The following is a 22322-nucleotide window of genomic DNA, read 5'->3' as shown; positions in this document are numbered from 1 at the left end:
TTTCGTTTAATAATATTTTCTCGGCTTTATTTCAGAATTTTACAACACTGTTTATACATAAAGTTATAAACTGGATTACCAAGTCGAGTGACGTATCGTCTCCATTCTGTATCATCGCTCTCATAGTCTCAGAGATTGTAGCTGAAAATCTCTTCTTCATTTGCTTCATCAGTTTGATTCCTTCCTCCTCCCTGTAAAACAATTTAGGACCTTTAATAACATACAGAGAAGAAAAGATGTATTACCACAAATATATTTCAAAACTTACGACACTAATGTATTTATGCACACAAGGGATACTGCAATTTGCGTATCTTTATCGACCTCTAAATATCCATGAGTGCGTAAGTAAATAGATTCTCCTGTTTTTGAAGTGAGTCTGTAACAGGATGATCCACAAGTCTCCGCGCGGTCGTACACTGTGAATTAATTATTCGAACGATTAGGAAATTGTATATACCAGTGACAACAAAGCGCAGTAATTAAGAAGATGACCATAAAAAGAAGCGAAAACTAGCAGATGTTTGAACTCACTTTGACGTAGCGCAACCATTGCCCAGATACGATCGTCTCTGTGCATGAAACCGAAGGCGCTCATACCCGAGACTTCCTCTGATAAGTAACCAGCCACCACTGACACCCTATGATCGCAGTAAATTATCCTGCCATCTACCAAATGTCGAGTGATATACTCGTCCTTATTTGCATCTATGATTGATATCTTGGTGATGGGCCGCCTCATCAGCAAGCGTGCGACGCCCACGAAAACGATATCATTGCTAGTTGAACTGACGTCTGCAAAATAATTGGTACGATCTTAATACTTTGCCTATTATTCTTTTCTTTTACATTATTCGATATCTCGAAATTTTCAGTAACGATACGGACATTAACGTATTCTATAACATCTAGATTCCTAATACGATATCATGAGTGTGACTTCCCGAAGGAACCTGCAGTTTTTAATTCCAAAGTCATCTCTCGATGGAATTACTCGCAATTAATGGACCATTTTCGTAAATTGACTTCCACTTGAAGATCTCGATCAAGAATCTCGCTCTTTGGATGAGACTCGGTGAGACTGGACGAAATACAACGACGAAGCGTCGAAACGCGAAATGAGGTGAGTCTGGAGTCGATGGATTTGTGCTTTCAGTGCAGCTGAAAGTGAATTTCGTACGATCTAATCCCTAGACTCACGGGATTAAAACGAGGAATCCGCATGGTTGAACGGCTCTGCGACTACGCCTACACTTTTCGCCGACGATGGCGACGGGCTAAATTTAAATACGTAGCTAGGGTAAATATTTGCGATACCCGTTTCAAAACTAACGTTACCGGTCCCGATGTGTCGTGATAAAAGAGGAACATCGACGACCCATGGTCGTATCCGAAACGGGAGAAATTCGGTACATCTCTGCCTCAAATCAAGCACTGGCATCCGTGTGACGTTTTTATTGCGCATAAACGAGAACAGCCATTGAACAGACTATATGGATTACGTCGCAAACAACGTTATAACTAATGCAAACATAAGGATTGTATCTTCCGGGTATAAGCAATGTCCTTCCGATAATATCCGAACAATCTCTAAACATCGCAGCTAGCTCCACTGGGAGTCGAACGATGCAGGCGAGACACTGTTTCTGATAGCTATTTAACTTAAACCAAGCAACCGACCATGTTCCACCTTATTGCTCAATGTTCCAGTTCGCTGCTTGCCAATCAAAGCACCTTTAATTCGTCACCTGAGCAATTAATCCCAAAGAGGTGTTCTCGATTACTCTACGATACTATCTCACTCTATGGATGCATACAAACAAAAGTAAGTACACTGATGGAATATTCGCCAATTTCTTCTACGAACATACTCTACTGCTATAACATTTTCTTCGACAGATACGCAAGAGGAATCTTCGGTTCCAGTAAGCTCTGTCAGGCTTCCACGCGATGGCCCAAGACTCCGGACTTGCAGGGCCAATTTGTTAGGAAACAAATGGACCAGTCGCGAAACGACCGTGCACCAGTTTCGTTTACTCGGGATTTATGACTTCGAGATCCATCTGGCTACCTCGCGACGTCTCAAGGACACGGCTCATATGCGGAAGATAATCGAACGGCTTCATTCGAAAGGTAACTACTGCGAAAGATAACAGTGTTCCTCATCGTAACGGCATGTGTCTTTACCTCGATGTCTCGTTCTGTTGCCGTTCGATTCGGAATTTTTGCACGCGTCAGCTAGTCTCAGCATCCCGGAGATCTCGAACCATTCGTACTGCGTGTGCTCGCGCTTGGACGCGGTACGATGTAGCATCCTGAGCTCGAAGCTCCGCCTCTGTTCCTTGAACGATCTCCTCTCGTTGTTCGTGGACGTGGAGTCCTCTGACGAATTGGAGTTGTCGTTCGTCCCGTCGGTGATCTGCGGCGTGGACGAGGTCACCATCCCTTGCATCTCGTCCGGCGTCAGGTTCTTCGTCAGCTCCTCGTGATCCTTGGGGTGGACGAAGGTGTAGAGGGAATGGCCCAGCAGGTCCGTCTGTAATATCAGTTGGTTTGCAACTAATTATTCTTTCACGGATTCCTTTGCTTCTGGTGCTCGGCGAAGGAAGAGTATTATGCGAGGGCGTGAATGCTGAATCTCATGAATGTAGTGTCTCTAAAGTTTGGTCTCGAGATTGGATTTAGGCTTATGATAGTCATTTAATGGTGAAAGCTTGGGAATTTTTCAAGAGTGTTTCTTTTTTGCGATTGTAATTATTTATTAAGCAGCTGTCAAGGGTTCTGTGGATTTTTAGTCTTTGGATTCAACCGCTGACGCGATGTCAAATCGGCTACTGATATATAAGTGTCAGTAAGTTATGTTAAATTGTTTTATTTGTAGTAAAATTAAGGGAAAGGAATTTTCAATTACCGATAAAAATATTTTGTTTCCTTTTTTGTTATTATATTATAATGAAATTTGGTGGGTAATAAATAATAAATGTTATATAATAGGTATTATAGCAGAAAGACACGTCACCGATTGAAGATTAAATTTAATTAGGATCGATGATTGAGAAGCAGGATTTTTTAAGCAAGAGACAGAGATTGTGCAAATACGGTGTTATTTTTTCTCATATTTTATAAGGGGCGAAAAAATTTTCTAAGATACTATTTACTTAACCGGTAATAAAGACTTTTACAAAATAATTTCGCTCTTAAAGAGTCAATGTTTTAAATGAATGTTTGAAAATATAGCAGCTGTATAAGAAACTTCGTTTCGACTCTTTCGAAGGTTTGCCTCAATTTTCAATTATCTGAATTTCAGTTTTAATCTCCGAAACAGATTGCTACATTTTTACCAATTTTCGTGTATCTTTTCCCATTTTCCCGATCTAAAAACCATTTAATAAAATAGACAAGCTTGCTCGCTCGAAGAAAATACTGCACGGAAAATCGTGAAAACGGGTATTCTTTATTCGTATTCTGGCTAAATGCTTTGACGCTGTAACAAATATACGGTTTCGTTGTAAAAACGGGAATTCTAATAAAGATCCGATCAGAAACAATCGTGTACAACATTTAGTTGCGCGTATATATTTTTTCGCAAATGTTATATCATATTACATATTTCGCTGTTACGTGAAATCTAATTTCACGAGTATTATATTATATTAAACACTATATTATATTAGATTAAATATCCACGAGTCATCGAACACTTCCTTAATCAAAATTCGAGGAATAATATACGAGGCATAATTATTTCCCGCGATAATGCGGTATTATTTCACAAAAATAATCCTAAGTAAGCACTTCAGTGATTCGATTCTTGACAATTTGGTCCCCGACAAAATTTTTTAACGTAAATTACCAGTGTCTTAATTTTCACAATTTTTTAAGTAAAAATCAGTCTTCGTTTTCTATTATAAAAACATCTTAGTGAAAATCTAGGCACGTACAAGTACACTCTTTGTCCTTAACTCTTTGACTATGGCAGACTTTGGAACGCACCAGCCGTACCATACGGTACGAAGGAATTCATTTGCGATGTACATCGAGAACGGTGAAATTTTTCGTTAGATTTCTTTTTTTTCGTTCTGAAAAATTGTATATTCAAATAATAATCGAAACAGTATATTGCATTATATTAACCCTTTGCACTCGAGAGGTGACTCTCAGTCACCATTTAATCAGATTCTAAAGATCGACGTTAATTAATAACGATGTATGGAATGTCGAAGAAAAATAATGCTGTCTTAATTTGCATATGATTTCTCATTTACCATTTTAAAAATATCGTCGACTCTATGACAGAAGGTCTTCGAATTACTATTTTTCTATAACGAAAAAGTCGTCGAGTGTAAAGGGTTAAATCAACATTATTTCTTTCTTTGCATTCTGCAGTAAATTGTTGCTGTACATACCTAAAATTTAACAGCAAAAAATACTTTTGAGCGCCTTTAAGGCACCCACAGTAGTCAAAGGGTTAATATTGACTCTTCAAATTTTATCGTATGATTCCTTAGAAAATTATGATTGTTCAAAGATTAATTTCCCTCATCATTCTACATCCACATGTTCCTGAATCTTGTTCCACCTAGTTTCTTCTTTATCTTTTCTCAATAAACAAATTATATATGCAAACTCATCTTGATTAGAATTGCAATTTCATCGAACTCTGCGAAAACACTGGACAATCGCCGGAAGTGTCGAGGAGAGGTACGTCCACGCGTTCCAAGAACTTCTTCTGCATCTTCGGACGGGAGCTGCGATTTAATCGGGATCAAGGCGGTGCACCACGTCGGCGACGGGGCTCGTTTTCACCACGGGGAGTTTCTCCTTGAGAACAATATCGGCTGATTGCGAGTATCTTCTTAAAAAACCCGGAGGATCCCGCGCAAACAACTTCTCGCTCTCTTTCCTTCTGAAAGAGAGGAAATGCTCGTTTCTCTCGGCTCTCGTCTCCTTTCTCCCAGCAGCTCTCTTCCCGTGTCTTCTCTTCGATCTCTCGCACACACCTCGACATTTTACCCTCTCGTGGCTGACTTTCTTCCTCCCTGTCGACCATCCCGGCGTGTCCTTACACCCTGAACTCGGAACTCGGCCGAACCTCAGGTTCGTTACGCTCGAGTGTCGAATTATCGTTATACTCGAATCTAGAGCGACGGTTCCTACGGGACCATGTGGATCGATAGAACAGGCACTTTTTGCCAGCCGAGCTACCAGACCCTGTCAGAGCCTGGTCTTCGTCGTTGTCTCGCTGGTCCAGGCTTAAGAAGGGACTCGTCCATCGGGCCTTGCTTTTTGCTCTCTTTCGCCTGGTACTTGTTGCAGCTTCTCCCTTTGACATCGACTGTACGCACCAGTGGATACAACAACCACGGTGGATGATATACCGTCTGGCTCTTTTTAGATACGCTCTTGCGATACGTGTCTGGCTATCGATTCCGATGCGGGACGCAAATTGAAAGCCTCGAATTTTGTGAAGCAACTTTGCAAGAATATTGCGAGAATATCGCGTGTCTGTGAGAAATTCTCCTTGGTGTGAAGGATTATTCGTGGGTACGTTAGCGGTATCGAGAGTATCGTACTCAATGGTGATGTATTAACCACTAATATTGCGAGAAATTAGGCTAGTTATTAGTAGTATGCTCTAAACTATTTTCCTCTCAAATCTTGGATCCCTGAATTAAACAATGGATAATTAAGTAGGGGGAACTTTTTATTCTCGTTCCAATGCTAACACTGTAACTACCGACTTGTAATTTGCGTGGTTAAGTATATAATAATCGAAGTCGAAAGTTCGAAGTTAATTTCGTTAAAAGCAGCTGCGCGGTTTTGATAATTAAAAGAATGGAATATCCAGAAACGGTGATTCCGATCGCTTCGGTAGTTTTAGTGCTAAAGGAAGGATAGATGGAGCCTAGGAAGCGAGAGTTTCGGTTTTAAGAACATTTTCAATCGGAGTTTTCGTAATTATCGGGACACAGAGATCTAAAGTTTCGGGGGTTGAAACTTTATTCGTTATTCCCCGCTGCTCCTCGACTTAGAGGGCGCTAGTTATGAAGTTAATAACGAAGCGGAGCCGACCGGTTACACGGTCATAAGTTGCGTCGCATTGAGCTCGGGAACGTTTAATGATATGGATAAAACGAAAAGCATGTAAAAAGAAGTTAATATATTCGAAGAAACCACATTCGTCGTGTCGCGCATAAAAATGGAGAGAAAAATACACGATAACTCGTTTTCAACCGAATCAAAGTTTCAGCAAGGTTTTTTCCATTTTGCGTAAAAACTGGTGCAAAAAAAGTCATCGGCATTCACCTTTGGAAGCACAAATATTGGCACAAAAACCGAATGTATAGATAAATCGTTGAATCGTCGTACGAAAAAAGGAAGAGTAAAAGAGGAAGGATTTTTGAGCGAACAGAACGATTTTCGAAAAATAAATGACTGTATTCGTCGAACTAGATGAATTTTTACCCTTTCATCCGTTTCTCTCTTACAGCGCAATTTTTCCGCCGTTTTCCTGCTTTTCCTTTTACCCCTATACGCCTCTCCGCTTCTACCAATCTTGCCAATTTTTCCCCTATTTTATTTTCGTTACTTTCTATTCCAGCACGCGTGTATTCTTCATTTTGAAATCGCGAATATCCACTACGCCCGTATTCAACGAAATTCTATCTAGTACTGTGGAGAATAATCCAAATTCGAAATTGCGTGACAAACACGGCCCGATTGAAAATCGAGCCGGCGTCAGGTGACCAATCGATTATTCTCTGCAAGAACGACAAATGATCGGCAGAAATAAAGAAGAAATGCAAGAGATAGGGTGAAAGGGTGTAAGGATGAATCAAAGGGGCAGCTAACATTTCGTTTCATTTCGTTTCATTTCGTTTCATTACCTTTCATTTCGTTTGCATCGACGTTTCCTTTCGGTACACGTGCACCGTTCCGGACACTATGCAATCTCGTTACAGCGAGTAGATGGTAGGAAATAACACTCGTGGATTGTTTATTTGTGCCAGAATAGCAATAGGAGCGACAAGGAGTGTGGTCTGATCGAACGATTCGGAATGGAAAAATCATCGTGTAATTGCTGCGAGATCGAACACCGATAAAAGTGTTTGTGATTAATCGTTGGGGAAAGATTGCTTGACGAACGCGATGATTCACGAGGCAGATACGTGAGTCCACTGTATGCACGATTTCCATAAGTTGAGTAAGGCGAAAAATAATTCCAGGTGCAAGCCAGTTACCATGGCTGCCTGGTTCTGCTCATTTGATCGATAATTCGGAACCCTCGGCACGAAGCTACGTTTCACTGCAATTGCAGTTGGATCGCTGCTTTTTATTAATGCATCGCGAGGAACGGGTCGGGCAAAAGAAAGTTTTGTAAGGGAGAAGGAAAGTTTCCAAGCATTATTAGGCCGTCGAATCAACGATACGTTCGGTTAAGCAAATAATCCACGATTTTTTCATATTCTCAACGAATCTTCTTCCATTGACTAATCAGCGTCATTTTTCTTATATCGCAGATTTTGTATAAATAATCGACGATTTTCTTAATACTTTAAAGGAATCTTTTCCAATCGACTAATAAAAGTTAATTCTTTTTATACAACAATTTTCGTTAGAAAAATAATCGAGGAGTTTTCAATGTATTACAAGCATCTTTTCCCATCTGCCAAGAACAATTAATTTGTATCGAGCAGTTAGGGTAACGAAATTAACCTTTCGCGGTTAATTTTCCCTTAATCAGCCCTTGCAGATGGTCTCGATATTCCTTTTTTCGATTCCTCACTGTTCCAACGTGTAGAATATTCTGTTTCGCGTTGCACGATTTAATTTAATAGAAATATGACAACACAGACTCGTCGTGATAAGTGTATATACGTTATTGGTTATGGAAATATGGAAATACGGGTAAATTATGATCAGCTCTTGAAAGCATTATCGAGTAGGAATTAATTGAGGTAGAACGTCGAATCCGAATCGGACTGCGAGGAGGTAATGTTAATAAAACCACAGGAATTTATACGCTGGGAGATAACGGATTGTGTAGGTGTGCGCGCGTGTGGGAGTGCGTGTTTGCGAGCAGGGTGAGCGTGTTTTTAAGGGCGGATAGCGTGCGATGAGAGCGAAGTTTGAGAGGATAGCCAGCAGAGCGGAAGTTTTAGAGTACGATGAACAGACTATCTAGGGAGTTTAGGGGGAGGAAACTTTTCGTGAGAAAGAGCGTTATGGTACAGGGAGGATAAAGAGACGGGTCAGGGAGAGAAGGGGTAAAAAGTTGTAACTGAAGGATCCATTGTATTTATAAATTTAGCAAACGTTTAATCCACTCTATTAAAAATTACTTAATATCAAGTGAAAGTAAACAAATTTCTGCGGAATAGGAATTTGATCATTTTGTTAGGTCTCAGAGATTCAATTGAACGTCATTTCTCTAATTTTTCAATTCTTTACGCTAGAACTACCGATCTTCTAATGTAAACATAAATATGATATATAGATAGGTGATGATATATATACAACTATATAAATAAGAGACTTAACCCTTTGCACTCGACTATTTTTTGACTAAAGAAGAGTAGGAGTTCAAAAATATTCTGCTACAAAGCTGACGATATTATTTTGAGCAGTAAATAAGAAATTGTGTAATAATTAACAGGTAGAATTATTTAATTTCGATACCTCGCACACTGTTACGTTATTTTAAATTTGACATATTAATTAATATAGATCTTCGAAATTTTATCAAATGGTGACTGAAAGGCACCTCTCGAGTGCAAAAGGTTAAAACCAGTCATTCCGATTAATCCGGTAGTTCTAGTGCTAATAATTGTGGCAATAATTATGAAAGTGGTCTGAATATAGAACCAAGTACAGAAACAAATTTTTCACTAATTACGTATTATACTATATATAATTATTTTATAATGATAATTTATTTTACTACTTGAGACACTTTCATAGTCATCGACACAACTAGTCTCGTGCCGATCGAATCTGCGGTTGAATCTCGTCGAAGGTGTGGCTAAATTGAAAATAAATGAAAGAGAGACAGTAATAAAAGAAGGAAAAGATGCGTAACGTAGAGATTTACCTCGGTATGGCCAAGATGCTCCTGAACTTGCCGGCTGACGTAAACTATTTTCCCGGTGGTCGTGACCACGATAAAGAAGCCCCCGCTTTCGATCAAGTTCTGTTACGGTTAACAAAAACGATTTTAACGTGTTCAACGTGTGTAACGATAACAGGACTGGATCGATTTACGAGTACTCACGTCGACGATGTATTGTTCCAAGTCCAGATCGCTGAGCTCTCGGGGAAGAAAGCCAACAGTGCCATGTCCCAGCGCTGAAAGAAACACGCGTAAACATACGTTAACGAGCGCATATCGAAGGATAAGCAATTCTAATTTATTTATCACGTGTCGCAGTATGTCTATGAATATTAAAACGCGATGGAATCACGTTGGAATCACGATGGAATTACGATCGGATCACTTACTGTATTGCGTTCTGAGGAAGGCAGCAGTCAACCTCAAGACGGATATTTTGTCCATCTTCCTCTGACTTTTCGCGACAGTAGGTACAAGTGCCGCCATTGCCGAGATATTCGTGTTGAGATTGTCGCGGCGTTGTTTCTCTGCCATGTTCCGTGACGCTCTTGGATTGCTGTAACAAAATAGAGCACACAGCTAAGCGTTAATCTCCGATAATCCTAGAACACTTTGGACCTATTGTACGATTTACTAAAGGAACACAGATATTTCTTGAGCTACTCGTAGCTTTCTTCCATCGAAGAAATCAACGATCCCTTTTTAACATTTCTCGCGTGTAGATAGAAGCGACGGATTATAGCAAATCTCGAACGCAAATTATAAAATTATTAAGTTATCGGAAAAATAGAAGACTTTTATATAGCTGTAACAAAATCTTGATACACTTCGAATCTAATACACGGTTTAATGAAGGAAAACAGACGAAAATATTGCACAGTAGATATGACACCTGCAGTAAGAGAAAAGTTCCAAGATTATGCCAGTAAAATTAAAAAATGCTTCAATTTTAGTAGATACGCACCGTGGCGGCGCTAGTGAGTTAAGCGAAAAATCGCCGCAAGGCTGCCGAAACTACTCGTGAAAGGATTAAACCGTTCTTAACTTCTTCCAGCAAACTCTCGATTCTTTCTCAACGTTCAGATAGAAACGACATCTCACAGTCCATCGAGAACTCCGAAATTAAAAAGTGGCGAAAGTATAAAAGTACAAAAATACGAAATGACGAAGTTCGCGAGGTTACATCATCGGAAAAGCAGAGGCCGGTTAGAAGGTCGTCGGGTTGCGATATTCGTTTCCTTATTTCGGTCGATCGCGAATCATCGTGGATCCGAACGTGATTTCCGGCCTGGTCGCTACGCGAAAAGACGAGAATTTCGGCGGAGCCGGGGTCGCTTGTTTTCATATCGAGTTTCATCCCGTGCTTTTCCCATGGCGCGGCGCAGAAAGCCGGCGAATGCAATATCTCGCGACGCATCTAAATTTCCTCACGCGTCGAGCGCGTGAGTCAACTGGCAGCATCGTGTAACCACGAAAATAATTCCACGGATAAACCCTGTGCGACACACGGTTCGCCGGCATGCGAAGGGGAACCGGCTTGTATTCCATGCGCGTACATAACCGTGTAGCCCGGAACCGAGAAGTTAAGTGTCCGGACGACACTTCGCTCGATGTGTAGCAACTGTGCGCGAACAGTCTTATCGTCGGAATTAATGACGAATTAATTACCGAGAGCGATATTTATGATACTCTCGAGGAACCGGCGAGATACGAATCGGAGTTGTGTATACGAAAAAATGTAGCGATAGTATTATATTAGGTGGTGGTCAGATAGCAATAACGACATATTAACGACGTAATAATAGCGATGGTACTATAGTATTAATAAGAACACGATAGTAATAGCAATAGTAACAGTGATAAAAGTAGAACTAGAAATAGTAATAGAGACAGCATAGCAGTAGTAATATACTAATAACAATAACATGTACAGCGATAGTGAGGGTAATAAAAGTAATACATAATAATAGCAACACAATAATAATAATGGTATAGGAATATTAATAGCAACGGTATAATAATAGCTATACACAGAAATATTGATGCTGTAGTAGTAGTAATATAGTAATAACGATGGCATAGTAATAGTAATGATATAAAAATAGGAATATATAGAAATATTAATACTGTGGTGGTAGTAATACGTGACGATAGTAACATAATAATAGTAACATCATATAACTAGTACAATAAGATATCATAGTACTATTAAGTTCATTATTTAAGTTTAAACCTTTTCATCTGCCAGGTGTAGGAGTTCCCATCTCCAATCATCCGAACGTGCAGAAATGGCAGTTTATTTTAATTGAACTTTTATTCCGAACAACCATCTCACCTTTGGTATTTATATAATCGATTTATCTATCCGTAGAAATGGCCGGAATGCAAATAACCGAACGAACAACAGCTAACGGAAGCATCGTTGCAAACAAGTTGGGGCAATACGAAATGCGTATTCGTACAGTCGTATTCGCATACGACTACCAGTCGTAGTAAAAAAATTCGCGGATCTCTCATCGATTCTTACAATAATAATTCTTCCAAGATGTTCCAAGATATTATAGGATATCAACCTTTACCCTAGTCCTAGTTCCTAGCTCCCACTGACCAAAGCACATCTTCCCGACCCTCTCGACGCTGTTCGCCATCTCCATCCGCGACTTTAAATCACTGCCCGAATAACTGTCCGACGATAAAAGCAGGCATTGAGAAAAAAGCGACGCCTGTGTCGCGTGTACGCGCCATGGAGCACTCGAAATGGTCTAGCTACTAACGACCGTCGTCACTTCGGCACAGATTCCAAGGGAAATGTCCGTCACGTGCCAGACCACTAGTGTCAGTTCGCGTTGATCCGACCGAGATCTCCACTTTGCTCTATTCCCAATCATCTGCCGTTTTTTGCATCCGTCTCTGCCTGTTCCAACCTTGAAACCCGGCTTTTTCGTACGTCGAAACGCGTGAACGCCACGAAACTCAAAGGTTACGTAAAACGTTGAACGCGTTCGGGTCCTTTCGGGCCCACGTTGCATCGGGATTCGATTCCCGGCCACGTTTCTCGCGTAATGAAGAGGATAAAAATCGAACCTTAACTTTGGATGACGTAAGGAACCGAACTGGTTCATCGGTTCGTCGGCCAGCACCGCGTGAAAGCTGGAGAACTGGTTCGAGTGTACGATGCACTTTGCTCGGCTGAAAAATCCGCTTTGTCGCGATTTCGACCATTTCGAGATTCCATGGTCAACGACTGAATCGGAGGGCAGATTATACTGGTTTTCGTTAATTAGACCGAGTTGGTACGATCGATTGAGCTTCGTGATAATCGCGAAATTATTCTTTCGTGGTCAAATTCTTTCGTTTCTTCTGCGATCATTTTTGAGCAAAATGGGAAACGAGAGAAGACGCAGAGAAACGAGTCGATTCGAGGAGGTTGCGAGTTAGGTGTTGTCAAGATTGGACATACTGGAGATTTATAAGAAAATCCTTAGGGTAAATATCGAGTTTCGTATCGTTCCTCGTGCCTGTCTTATTTTTGACGCGAAATGCACTCGTGTCGCTTTTGCACCGAGCTTGTTATATAATTAGCGTTGAAAACAGAAAATTTGTGGCGTCATGATCCAGTCTTGCACTGCACTCTGGAAATTAATAATAGCAACGTTGATACCGACAATGGCGAATTATCGATTATTTAAAATCGAAGACTAAAGATTATTTTCTGTACCTATCTCGGTTTCTTTTTTCTTTCTTTTTTTAAGGTTTGTCATAATAGTGTTAATTATCGATTACTCAAAGTCGAAGGTTGCACGATTATTTCTTGTACCCATCTCGTCTCTGACGAAAATTAAGCCTCTTATATAACGGAGGAAAGGCAAGATTTATAACATTGTTTTCCAATATTAAGTCTCAGATTCTATAGTTACATATTTGCTCTAATTATACTGTACAATGTACGAAAGGAAAGTTTACTTTCCTACTCACGAATCTACGATCGAATTTACTTTAGTACTCTTGGTTTCCGATAAATGTGTTTCTCTAAAAAATTTCTCAAACGATTTTTGGCTAAAATGAAGTATTACATAAAAAGTAAGAATGTTAGGAAGTTCATTGTTGTCTTAGAAGTTAGGTGTTAGGTCTAATGGCAAAATTATAAGAAGCTTCTTTAAATCATTTGTGATTTGAAACAGTTTCGTTATTCGATACATAAATACGAATGACTTTTTAATATAAAGTTGTTAAAAAATAGATTCCCACCTAACTTTGAAGATGAGTATGAATCTTCTAACGTTTTCACTTTCTGTGAAATATTTCTTTTTAGCTAAAAATACAGAGGAAATAAAAGTATTTTGACATACGTATACGTATTATGAAAATTTATCCCCATAGAAGTGCAAATGCAATTATAGTTTATAAAAAATACATAAATTATCAAATTTATTATAAATAATAAATTGTTTGCAACAAAAATTTATAATAAGGACTAAGAAATCAATAAATATCTTGTGCTAATAATGTATTTCTGTTGAAATATACATATAATTTGCAAAAATTTTATAAATAATTATACCTATTATTAATAACAAATTAATATTGTTAATAACAAATTGTTTACAAAGTAAATTTACAATAAAAGTGAAAAAATTGATAAATTATTGGCTATTATAGCAGAAAAATAAAAATTAATGGATCGGTAGAATTCGGAAATTTCCGTCGAACTTCGGCCGATCGACGGCTATATAAGGGGCAACGTGCCGCTGTTGAAGTCATTTGCCGGTTTGGCATCGGGAGTGTAACATCTAAATTTTTCCGTGTGCGTGAGTGGGGGTGGGTCCGAAGTAAGGTGGGGTTGGCTACCCCACCCCCTTAAACAATTTACTAACAATTTTTCTTTTCAGGTCTAATATTTTCTTTTTTCAGGTTCTAATTTTCTTTTTATTTTCAGGATTTAATTATTATTTTCTTTTCAGATGTTTATTCTTTCAATATTTATATTTATCTGACAAATTGAACATTACGTTTAATATTCGAATGCCTCGTCGTTGGGTTGTTTATGTCTCATCGGTGGGTTGTTCACTCTATTTGATCGTTCTTCATGATTTGTATTCTTTTCGCTTTCATTTATTGTACTTTCTTCTTACTAATCCGTTTTATTTCAGGTTTATATCTTTTCTTTTTAGATTTTCAAGCTTTCCAAGTTCAACATCGTTGAACGACGCGGGATGCGTGCGTTTAGACCTAAGTAGAACTAAGTAGTTCTAAGATAGATTTCTAAGCTAAGTTTCATGTGCGCGCTATCCGTACAAAGGTAAGCTACCTTGGAGCGAATACATTTCATATTCTTCCTCTTTAATCCTTCTTGTTTACCAAATAGAACATCATTGTTCTCGCGATAATCGCGATCGTTCTTAAGCACCGACTAGCCTGCGCGACGTACTCTCGTGTACTCGATAACTCCATACTTCGTAAGATATCCAAACGATTCGTTCCGACACTCATCCTCGCCACTGCCACCCTTGTCACGCATCGGATCTAGGGTGATCGGCGGGCTGGCACTCATCTGGGTCAATTCGAGGGTCTGTCGGCCCTAGTCGTCCTGGGCACCAGCGCGTGCACGACCGGGGTACGGGCCCTGTAGCCGTGACACTGCATATGGGCCTGCGGTCAGACCCCATGGGATGATTAAGTTCTCCCCCATGTGGCAGGGGCCTGCGTGACCGGCTACAGGGCCTCGCTAGGGACCCTCGGATTGATTTTGGATGTTTCGTTGGTTCGTCGATCACTCTCGTTCACGAGTAAGTCATGGCAGAGTCTGTGGTGGCTCGATGGGCTAGATTCGATCGGGAGGGTGCTGAGGTATGAAGATGTCTTGTGCACAAGAGTACGTCTCGTAGGCTAGTCGGTCTTTTGAATGATCGCGAACTCGTTCGGGCGCGTCGTGATTTTCTGTTTGCTCGCGTCTTTTATATTTCATTCTCCATTTTTATGGGAATTTATTTTATTGCGACAGTAGAGTTTTAGCATATCGAATCGAAATTCCCTTTATAAGACACGAAATAAAATAAAGTGTCAGTAGAGTCATTTTAATTTAGTTCGCTCCAAGTTAGATTAGGATACCTTTGACACGGATAGCACCAGTAGATTGCGCCATTAGAGCGCATGTCCGGGTTTCGATGCGTAGCCACCTCCACGTGGTGAGATCTGGTAATTGGTATCGTATCCCAAAGAGTAATCTTTGGGATATGATACCAAGCTAAGAGCTACGCACAAAGTTTAAGATATATCCTATCTCTTGTATATTTTCAATGTTCTTTTCGAACTTCGAAAATTAAGAGTGGGCCATATCTGTCAAAGTAATATGTGAAGTAAGAAGAATAAACTAGGGGAAATAAGGTAAGCAAGGAAAATTAGGTAAGTAAGGAAAACAAGGTAAGTAAAGTAAGTAAAATAATTAAAATCTCCTGCAATGCGTAGTCCATGTGTAGAATGTATATTCACGCAAACAGTACGAAATATGTCTCGATAGAATTCTTGGAAAGTGACGTCATTTCTAAGAATCTGTTGACAAACGACCTCCTGTCATATTATGTTCGCTTAATACAAAATTGCAAAATTGGCAGAAGGTTTCACACCAAATCTGCGAAATTGGTAGGCTCAGTATTTTTGGAATTCTGTCAATGTGACAGCTCCTTTGATATTATGTTTGTCTAATACAAAATTGCCAAAATGTAATAATTTAAATAATTTAAATAATATTTTAAATAATTTAAATAATATTTTCGGAATACACCATATAATATAATGTAATAACCTAATTGTATAGAAATTGTACAATATATCCTTCATGAGTGTTTTATGTCAAATTTACATTCTTTTATTTTTGATATACCGCTACATGAAGAAAAGTAGAAATCTGTTTTATCCTATTCAAAAGTAAACTCAATATGCGTCTAACGGAACCTGTTGGTACAGCTCTAATACCTTCAATAAGGTAGACAAGGATAAAAAATCTAAGCGACTTCGGTCAGCGCCATCTACGATTTTGAACCAAAAGTTCAAAATAGTGATAGGAACATAGAACGTGGGGGGAGGTATTCGATACCTCCTTGCCTATTCTGTGTTCCTGCTACCAAACCCGAGGTTCGAGCCCAAAATCGTAGAGTTTGGATAGACATTCTAATAAATCAATTCGGCAGTGGAAAATTTACAGACTTCTCAATTTCTGAGATTAATTTATGAACTTTTATAATTTCATTATATAGGCACAGCCTTGGTGAACTTTCTAATATACTTTTGGATATTAAATTGTTCTTAATTTATAATTAATTATTCCACAGAGTGTTCGAAATGTTACCGACAATGCTAATTTTTTATCATTAATAACTATCTTTAACATAATTAATTTATAAACTACATATTACATTCTACATTCTCATATAACTTTTGTTCATATTTTACATTTAATTTTGCTTTATAATTAATTATTTTTACGGACAATAGTACCGGTCGGTATTATCAAATCACGTATGGCTTCAAATAATTATTAATAACAAACTAATTAGGAACAAATTATGTATGAAAATTGCTTAGGAATATTATCCAATGTTCTAACTTTACGATGCATCTATAAAAGTTCACGAATAAATTAAAAAAATTTGTAATTTCCTACTTTTCCACTGCCGAATAAAAATTCTAATGACTTCGATCAACGCCATCTATGATTTTGGACTAAAAGCTCGAAAAACTAATAGAAATACAGAATAAGTAAGGAGATCGTCGATAACTCCTAGATCAGCGTCATCTGTCATTTTGGACCAGAAGCTCAAAAAGTAACAGGAACACAGAATGATCAAAGAGGTATCGAATACCTCCTCACACATTCTATATTCCTATTACTTTTTTGAACTTTTGGTCCAAAATCGTAGATGGCGCTGATCGACGTCGCTTGGATTTTCTATCCTTGTCTATCTTATTGAAGCAATTAGTGCCGTATCAACGGGTTCCATTAGGGGGTATATTGAGTTTATTTATTAACAGATTTGTATTATATATCATATTTTATTACACATTTTAGACAACATACTTTTTTTTTAATCCTTTGCTATTTTTGCGACAATATAAAGGAACATACAATAATTATACGTAAACAATATTTTCTTTTAATCTTAATAATTTATCTTCACTAATAATACCTTTATTATAAATGAATATATTATTATTTGTTTACAATTTGGTCAGTATAAAAGTCACTAACGAGCATTAAAGCAATGAATAAATAACACCGTTGTAAATACAAAAAAGAGATACATATATATTTATATCGTTAGTTCATTTATATATATATATATATATTTTTTTTTTACGTGTTAGCTGCTCTACACTCGGTACTCAAACTACGCGTAGCTACGGCCCTGTCGAGGTTAACTCGTCATTCTCACGATAATAAGCCATTCCTATCATACGAGCCTAGTTATATTTCCCAAATTGTCTCAAATTTTCTTCCAATGTTATCCTAGATGAAAGAAAACGTGTTAATCAAAATTTAATACCACATCGACACACGATTTTTCATAAATAAATCGCGGCCCAAAGGGTTAATCGATCGAGCCTCGTACCGGAGAGTTAAACAAGCGTCCGGAAAGTTAATAGCAGCAACGTTGACACGAATAACGAGAGAAAACGAACTATGGATCATTCGAAGGTTGAACGAATCTGTTAGCGGGACGTAAAGTGCGTTCGAAATAGATCCAGCGACCTGTTGTGCGTCCGCCATTAAGCGTTACTACCAAAGGCAGGAAGCGATGAAGCGAAACCATAAATCTATGTTGTTTGATATCATGCGATAGAACAGCTGTTGTGTACGCGTGCATAATCAAGGTCTACACTACCGTAATCTACGCCTAAGTTAATAATAGAATCATTGCCATAGTGCAGTGACGGCTTCAAATGTGGTACTTGGCGTACCTCCCGCACTGTGATGTTAACCTAACTGCCGATCACACTTTTCACGAAAATCCTCAAAAAGTTTTTCCAAAAGACATAAAATTTCACCATCAACCGAATCGTCTCTTCCCAAACGTGTTCCTTTAAAATTATCAAGCTTCTTGCATGGAGATAAGGTTTGCGTTAATTAAATATCGTACAAACAATCGAAAGTTTCCATCGAAGGACGTGACGCACGATCGATCAAGTTTCAGGTGAGAGAAATCGCGTGTGCGGTGAAACGGTGATTATGCGAATTTTTATTACAGGAATGACCGAGTATGCGAGTACGAAAATCGTGCATTGCGTTGTAATGGGTCGAAGATATGGGGAATTAATGGATGCAGTACAAATGTCTGCAGTGTGCGACTGTAATGCGAAAATAATAGCACGAGTATCAAAAAATATTCCAAGAATAGTCATTTTTCTCTGTCAACTCTACCAACTGCTTCGAATAGTGCTAACCTTCGCCTGAAAAATCAGATTTGGCTTATAATAAAACTTTTATAATAACTCTTATATAACTCATATATCATTTCCAGGTACGTTTGCTAGGTACGTGTCCTTTCGCGTAAAAGATTGTTTAATTCCCAAACGATTTATGACGATTCGAAATCTGCTCATCGATTATCATCCAAACAAATTTGTTTCCTAATTAATTCGACTAATCTACGTTCTATTGTCTAGTATCTTTTATTTTCCATTCTCGAAAAGATACGAGACCCAACTGGGCTGGAATATCGCAAGTAGACTGCACAAAGCACACTCAAATGACCTAATCTTGTGACAACACTGTAGCCCATACTGAGGTAGGATCAGACCAACCTAATCAAAGTAATTATCTAAAACAATTTACTTAATGTTTTCTGAAACAAATTCCAAATTAACTGGAGGATAAATAAATATATTAACCCTCTGGATTCGAAGATTTTTTCGTTGTAAAGATGCAATTCGAAGCTCTTAGATTTTTATAAGCTCACTGATACTCTATATGCTAAAATTAAAAAAAGGAAATCGTGAATTTGCATGTGAAACGAACGAATAGAATAATTTGATTTCGATGTTCTTAATATAATTATCATCATTCATTATCTAAGTTATAGCATTGAAACAAATGGTGACTGAGAGTCACCTCTCGAGTGCAAAGGGTTAATAAATAAATTATTTTTTAGTTCTTTTTTAAATTAGTCAAACATCGTTCCAGAAACGTATATCCTACAATTTAATGGCACATCAAGATTACTACTGTCCACTGGAAGAACCATACAACACAACCATACAACACGCTTTTTGTCGATTGCGTCTATGACAATAAACAATTGACACTCTGGCCTGGCATCTCTGCTGCGTGTCTGGCCGGTTGCCTGATTGCAGGCTAAGGCCATCCGCGTTTCTAACGCGCGAATTGGTAAACAACCGAGTCAGCCGAATTTCGACTTTACTTTCCTCCTCTAACCTCGCTATCCGCAAAGGATTACACGCGTTCTGGCCAGCCGTATCGCGGTTCCAGCCGATTAAAACAATCAAATTTGCAATTAAATCGCTTGACCCGTTTCTTTGTGATTTTCCATTCCGACGACGCGCGGCCGCCATCTTGGGTGTCGCGAGCGTCCAAACCGGACGCGGCGCGATTTCCACACTGTTCTTTTATCATTTCTCCCCGATTTTTCTTCCGATTTCGTCCTGTCGGTTCCTTCGCAGAGGAGTAAGGAACGCGGAGGAACCGTGGTGAAATCGGCGCGCCAGGGTTATCCGGCGTTACACAATGCCGAAACGACTTTGGCCAATTATCCCGGTGCTGGCCTTCAGTCGCGTTATCGTCGCGATAACGCCGGCTAAAAACTCCTCTTTAATGTTTTCATACAGTTACAGCTGAAGTCCATGGGGAAGTGACCTCGAGAAGCGGAGAAAACAGGATAAGGAGAGGTGATAATCCGCTCTCGGTTGGTTCGAGCGAGTAACGAACCGTGGATCGCGGAGGATCGATATAACGATGTAACGAAGATCGGCACCGTGTGATACCAAAGATAGCTTTATCGTCGGACGAGTTTAATCGTTATCGCCGACCAGACGGAAAAAGTATTAGTTACTTGGTCGTCGGGGCTCGGTTCGTTTCGGAATTGCGATGGTCAGGTCGCAGACCAATCCATGAAGTTGCTCGTATCGCCGATGGAAGTATTTGCGGGCCTTATACAGGGTGAAAAATTTGAACTGTGGAGTTGATCACGTTGACCAATATCTATAAACACAAACGCTGTAAACGCTTCTTTGATCCACGGTTTTTCATCATCGAAATTAGCCTTGCTTCGGATTACAGTTACGGTTAACATACTTCAAAAATCCCTGCAATTTCGCTGCGAATCGAACAAATATATAGTGGTAATTAGCGTATCGTTCGCGAATGGTTGGTTTTGCGACTGCGTCACGAACTGAAGTGGAGAAATGAATTGTCGTGACTGTGGATGCTAAAAGTATGGGACACAGACGTAATTTCGGGGTTTGGTTTGAGGTATTATGCAGGATGACTGACTCTTTTGATGAAATTGGCGAATTTTACGGGGCTAAGTTGTGTACATGTCCTAATTCGAATGGACGGTTCGTTGCTTGTATTTGTATTTGTATTTGTGTTTAATTGAGTTTGGATCAGGTGTGGAATTTTGATGGAAATTATTTTCCTCTTGCTCCTAATCATTTACAATTGGCAATAGGTGAATTATCTGTCAGGTATTAGAAAATCCGAAAAATTTTAATCCGAGATTAAATTTATATATTTTAGACTGCTAGATAATTAGGGTACTTACTAACAATAATTCCTTAGTTGCATTTTTCTCCAAAATGAATTATTTCTATTATTACTGGAGATATTTGTAGATCATTTTCGATTATTGTATTTGTGACAAATCAAGGGGCGTTTACTATTGTGCTTGGAATTTTTATAATATTTCAATGTTAGAATTCGAAACTGAGCCCCATAACTGTATTCCACATAGAAATTATAGAACATTTTCTTTCCATTTTTGGAATTTTTTTTCAGAAATGTTTATAAGGTTTAAGACGTTGACTGTCATGGTGGTCATCAGTGACCAGCGTTGTCTCCTCAGTGGGGCCATGGTGGTCCAAGTTCTCTATTTACTTATGTCGTTCAAATATTCAAAAATTGGTTAGAATAAAACAAATATAAATTTAAAAAATTAGTATCGCCGGACACTGGTGAATATCATAATCCCATTGAGGAGATAAGCGATATTCACTGATGACCACCATGGCAGTCAACGTGTTAAAGATTAGCGTTAAAGTATCATACAGATAATCTCTGAAATCTATTTTCCAAGGTGTGACCACCTTTTCCGATCATCGAATTTTAAGATTTTACAAACTTCTCTTCATATCCAGGTCACAAAGTGCTTATCGTAATTAATACTTTATGTTTCCACGAAGCGCAATCGCGTCTGTTTATTTTTCAGTCGAAAGAATTTTTCGAGCAGCGGATCAAAGGCCACTGTTCTTGAAAAAAATCGCGAATAAATGAGACTGGAGAGCGACTCGCGTTACCTCGTTATCAGCAATTAATTACGATTCTCAGAACGGATCCCTTCGGGACGAAAACGAGCATTCCCGTTTCACTTACGTCACCCGTGACTTTTTTCCAGCGTGTATCTGGCGGCCAGACGACTCAGGAACAAAGATCCTCCGAGTCGAGAGATAGGAGTCGTGAAAAAGGTCTGTCATAAAAGGCCATCCTCTCCTATCGTGCGTACTCGTTTCGTGTTCTACGAGATTTTCCTTCTGAACCACCCAGAAATGAGTCACCTCTGTCACACGAGTAAAACCGAGCTTCAAAATTCGCTTTATCGTGAATAAATTTTGCGTGAATTCCGGAAACCTTTAAAACTTTATCGCCAGCCAAATAGACATATACAGGGTGTTCGTTTTATTTAGACTCCTTCGTAATAAAACGACATTATTGACATCTCGTTGCAAATTTTCTCATTACGTATGCAAGAAACAGAGGAAAATAACTCATAATAGATATAACAATTCCGTTATCTATTAGGAGAGCAGAGTACGTTATTTATTAGATCTCTGTCTACATAGGATTAACCCTTTGCACTCGAGAGGTGAGCCTAAGTCACCGTTTAATCAAATTCCAAAGATCCATGTTAATTAACATATTAAATCTAAAATAACCTAAGATTGCATGGAATGTTGAAATAAAATAATTTTAAGACTTAATTTAATT

The 22322-nt window shown here is 38.8% G+C and overlaps 1 protein-coding gene across 2 annotated transcripts in view; it reads right to left on the bottom strand.

Moving 5' to 3' along the window:
* LOC108552594 (aryl hydrocarbon receptor nuclear translocator-like protein 2) overlaps nt 1–22322 on the bottom strand; it is an 89190-nt gene that overhangs the window by 2829 nt on the left and 64039 nt on the right. For both annotated transcript variants that reach the window (XM_017907218.1, XM_017907217.1), the window contains 7 exons: nt 9499–9665; nt 9272–9345; nt 9092–9190; nt 2188–2536; nt 535–795; nt 269–419; nt 80–191 (listed from right to left, as the gene is read on the bottom strand). In XM_017907218.1, coding sequence (XP_017762707.1) covers nt 80–191; nt 269–419; nt 535–795; nt 2188–2536; nt 9092–9190; nt 9272–9345; nt 9499–9665 — 1213 coding nt within the window. The remainder of the gene's footprint in view (nt 1–79; nt 192–268; nt 420–534; nt 796–2187; nt 2537–9091; nt 9191–9271; nt 9346–9498; nt 9666–22322) is intronic.

Source organism: Eufriesea mexicana, unplaced genomic scaffold (genome assembly GCF_001483705.2).
Source record: "Eufriesea mexicana isolate 0111107269 unplaced genomic scaffold, ASM148370v2 scaffold7347, whole genome shotgun sequence".
NCBI classification, from domain to species: Eukaryota; Metazoa; Arthropoda; class Insecta; order Hymenoptera; family Apidae; genus Eufriesea; species Eufriesea mexicana.
This window is presented reverse-complemented; position numbering and strand designations above follow the sequence as displayed.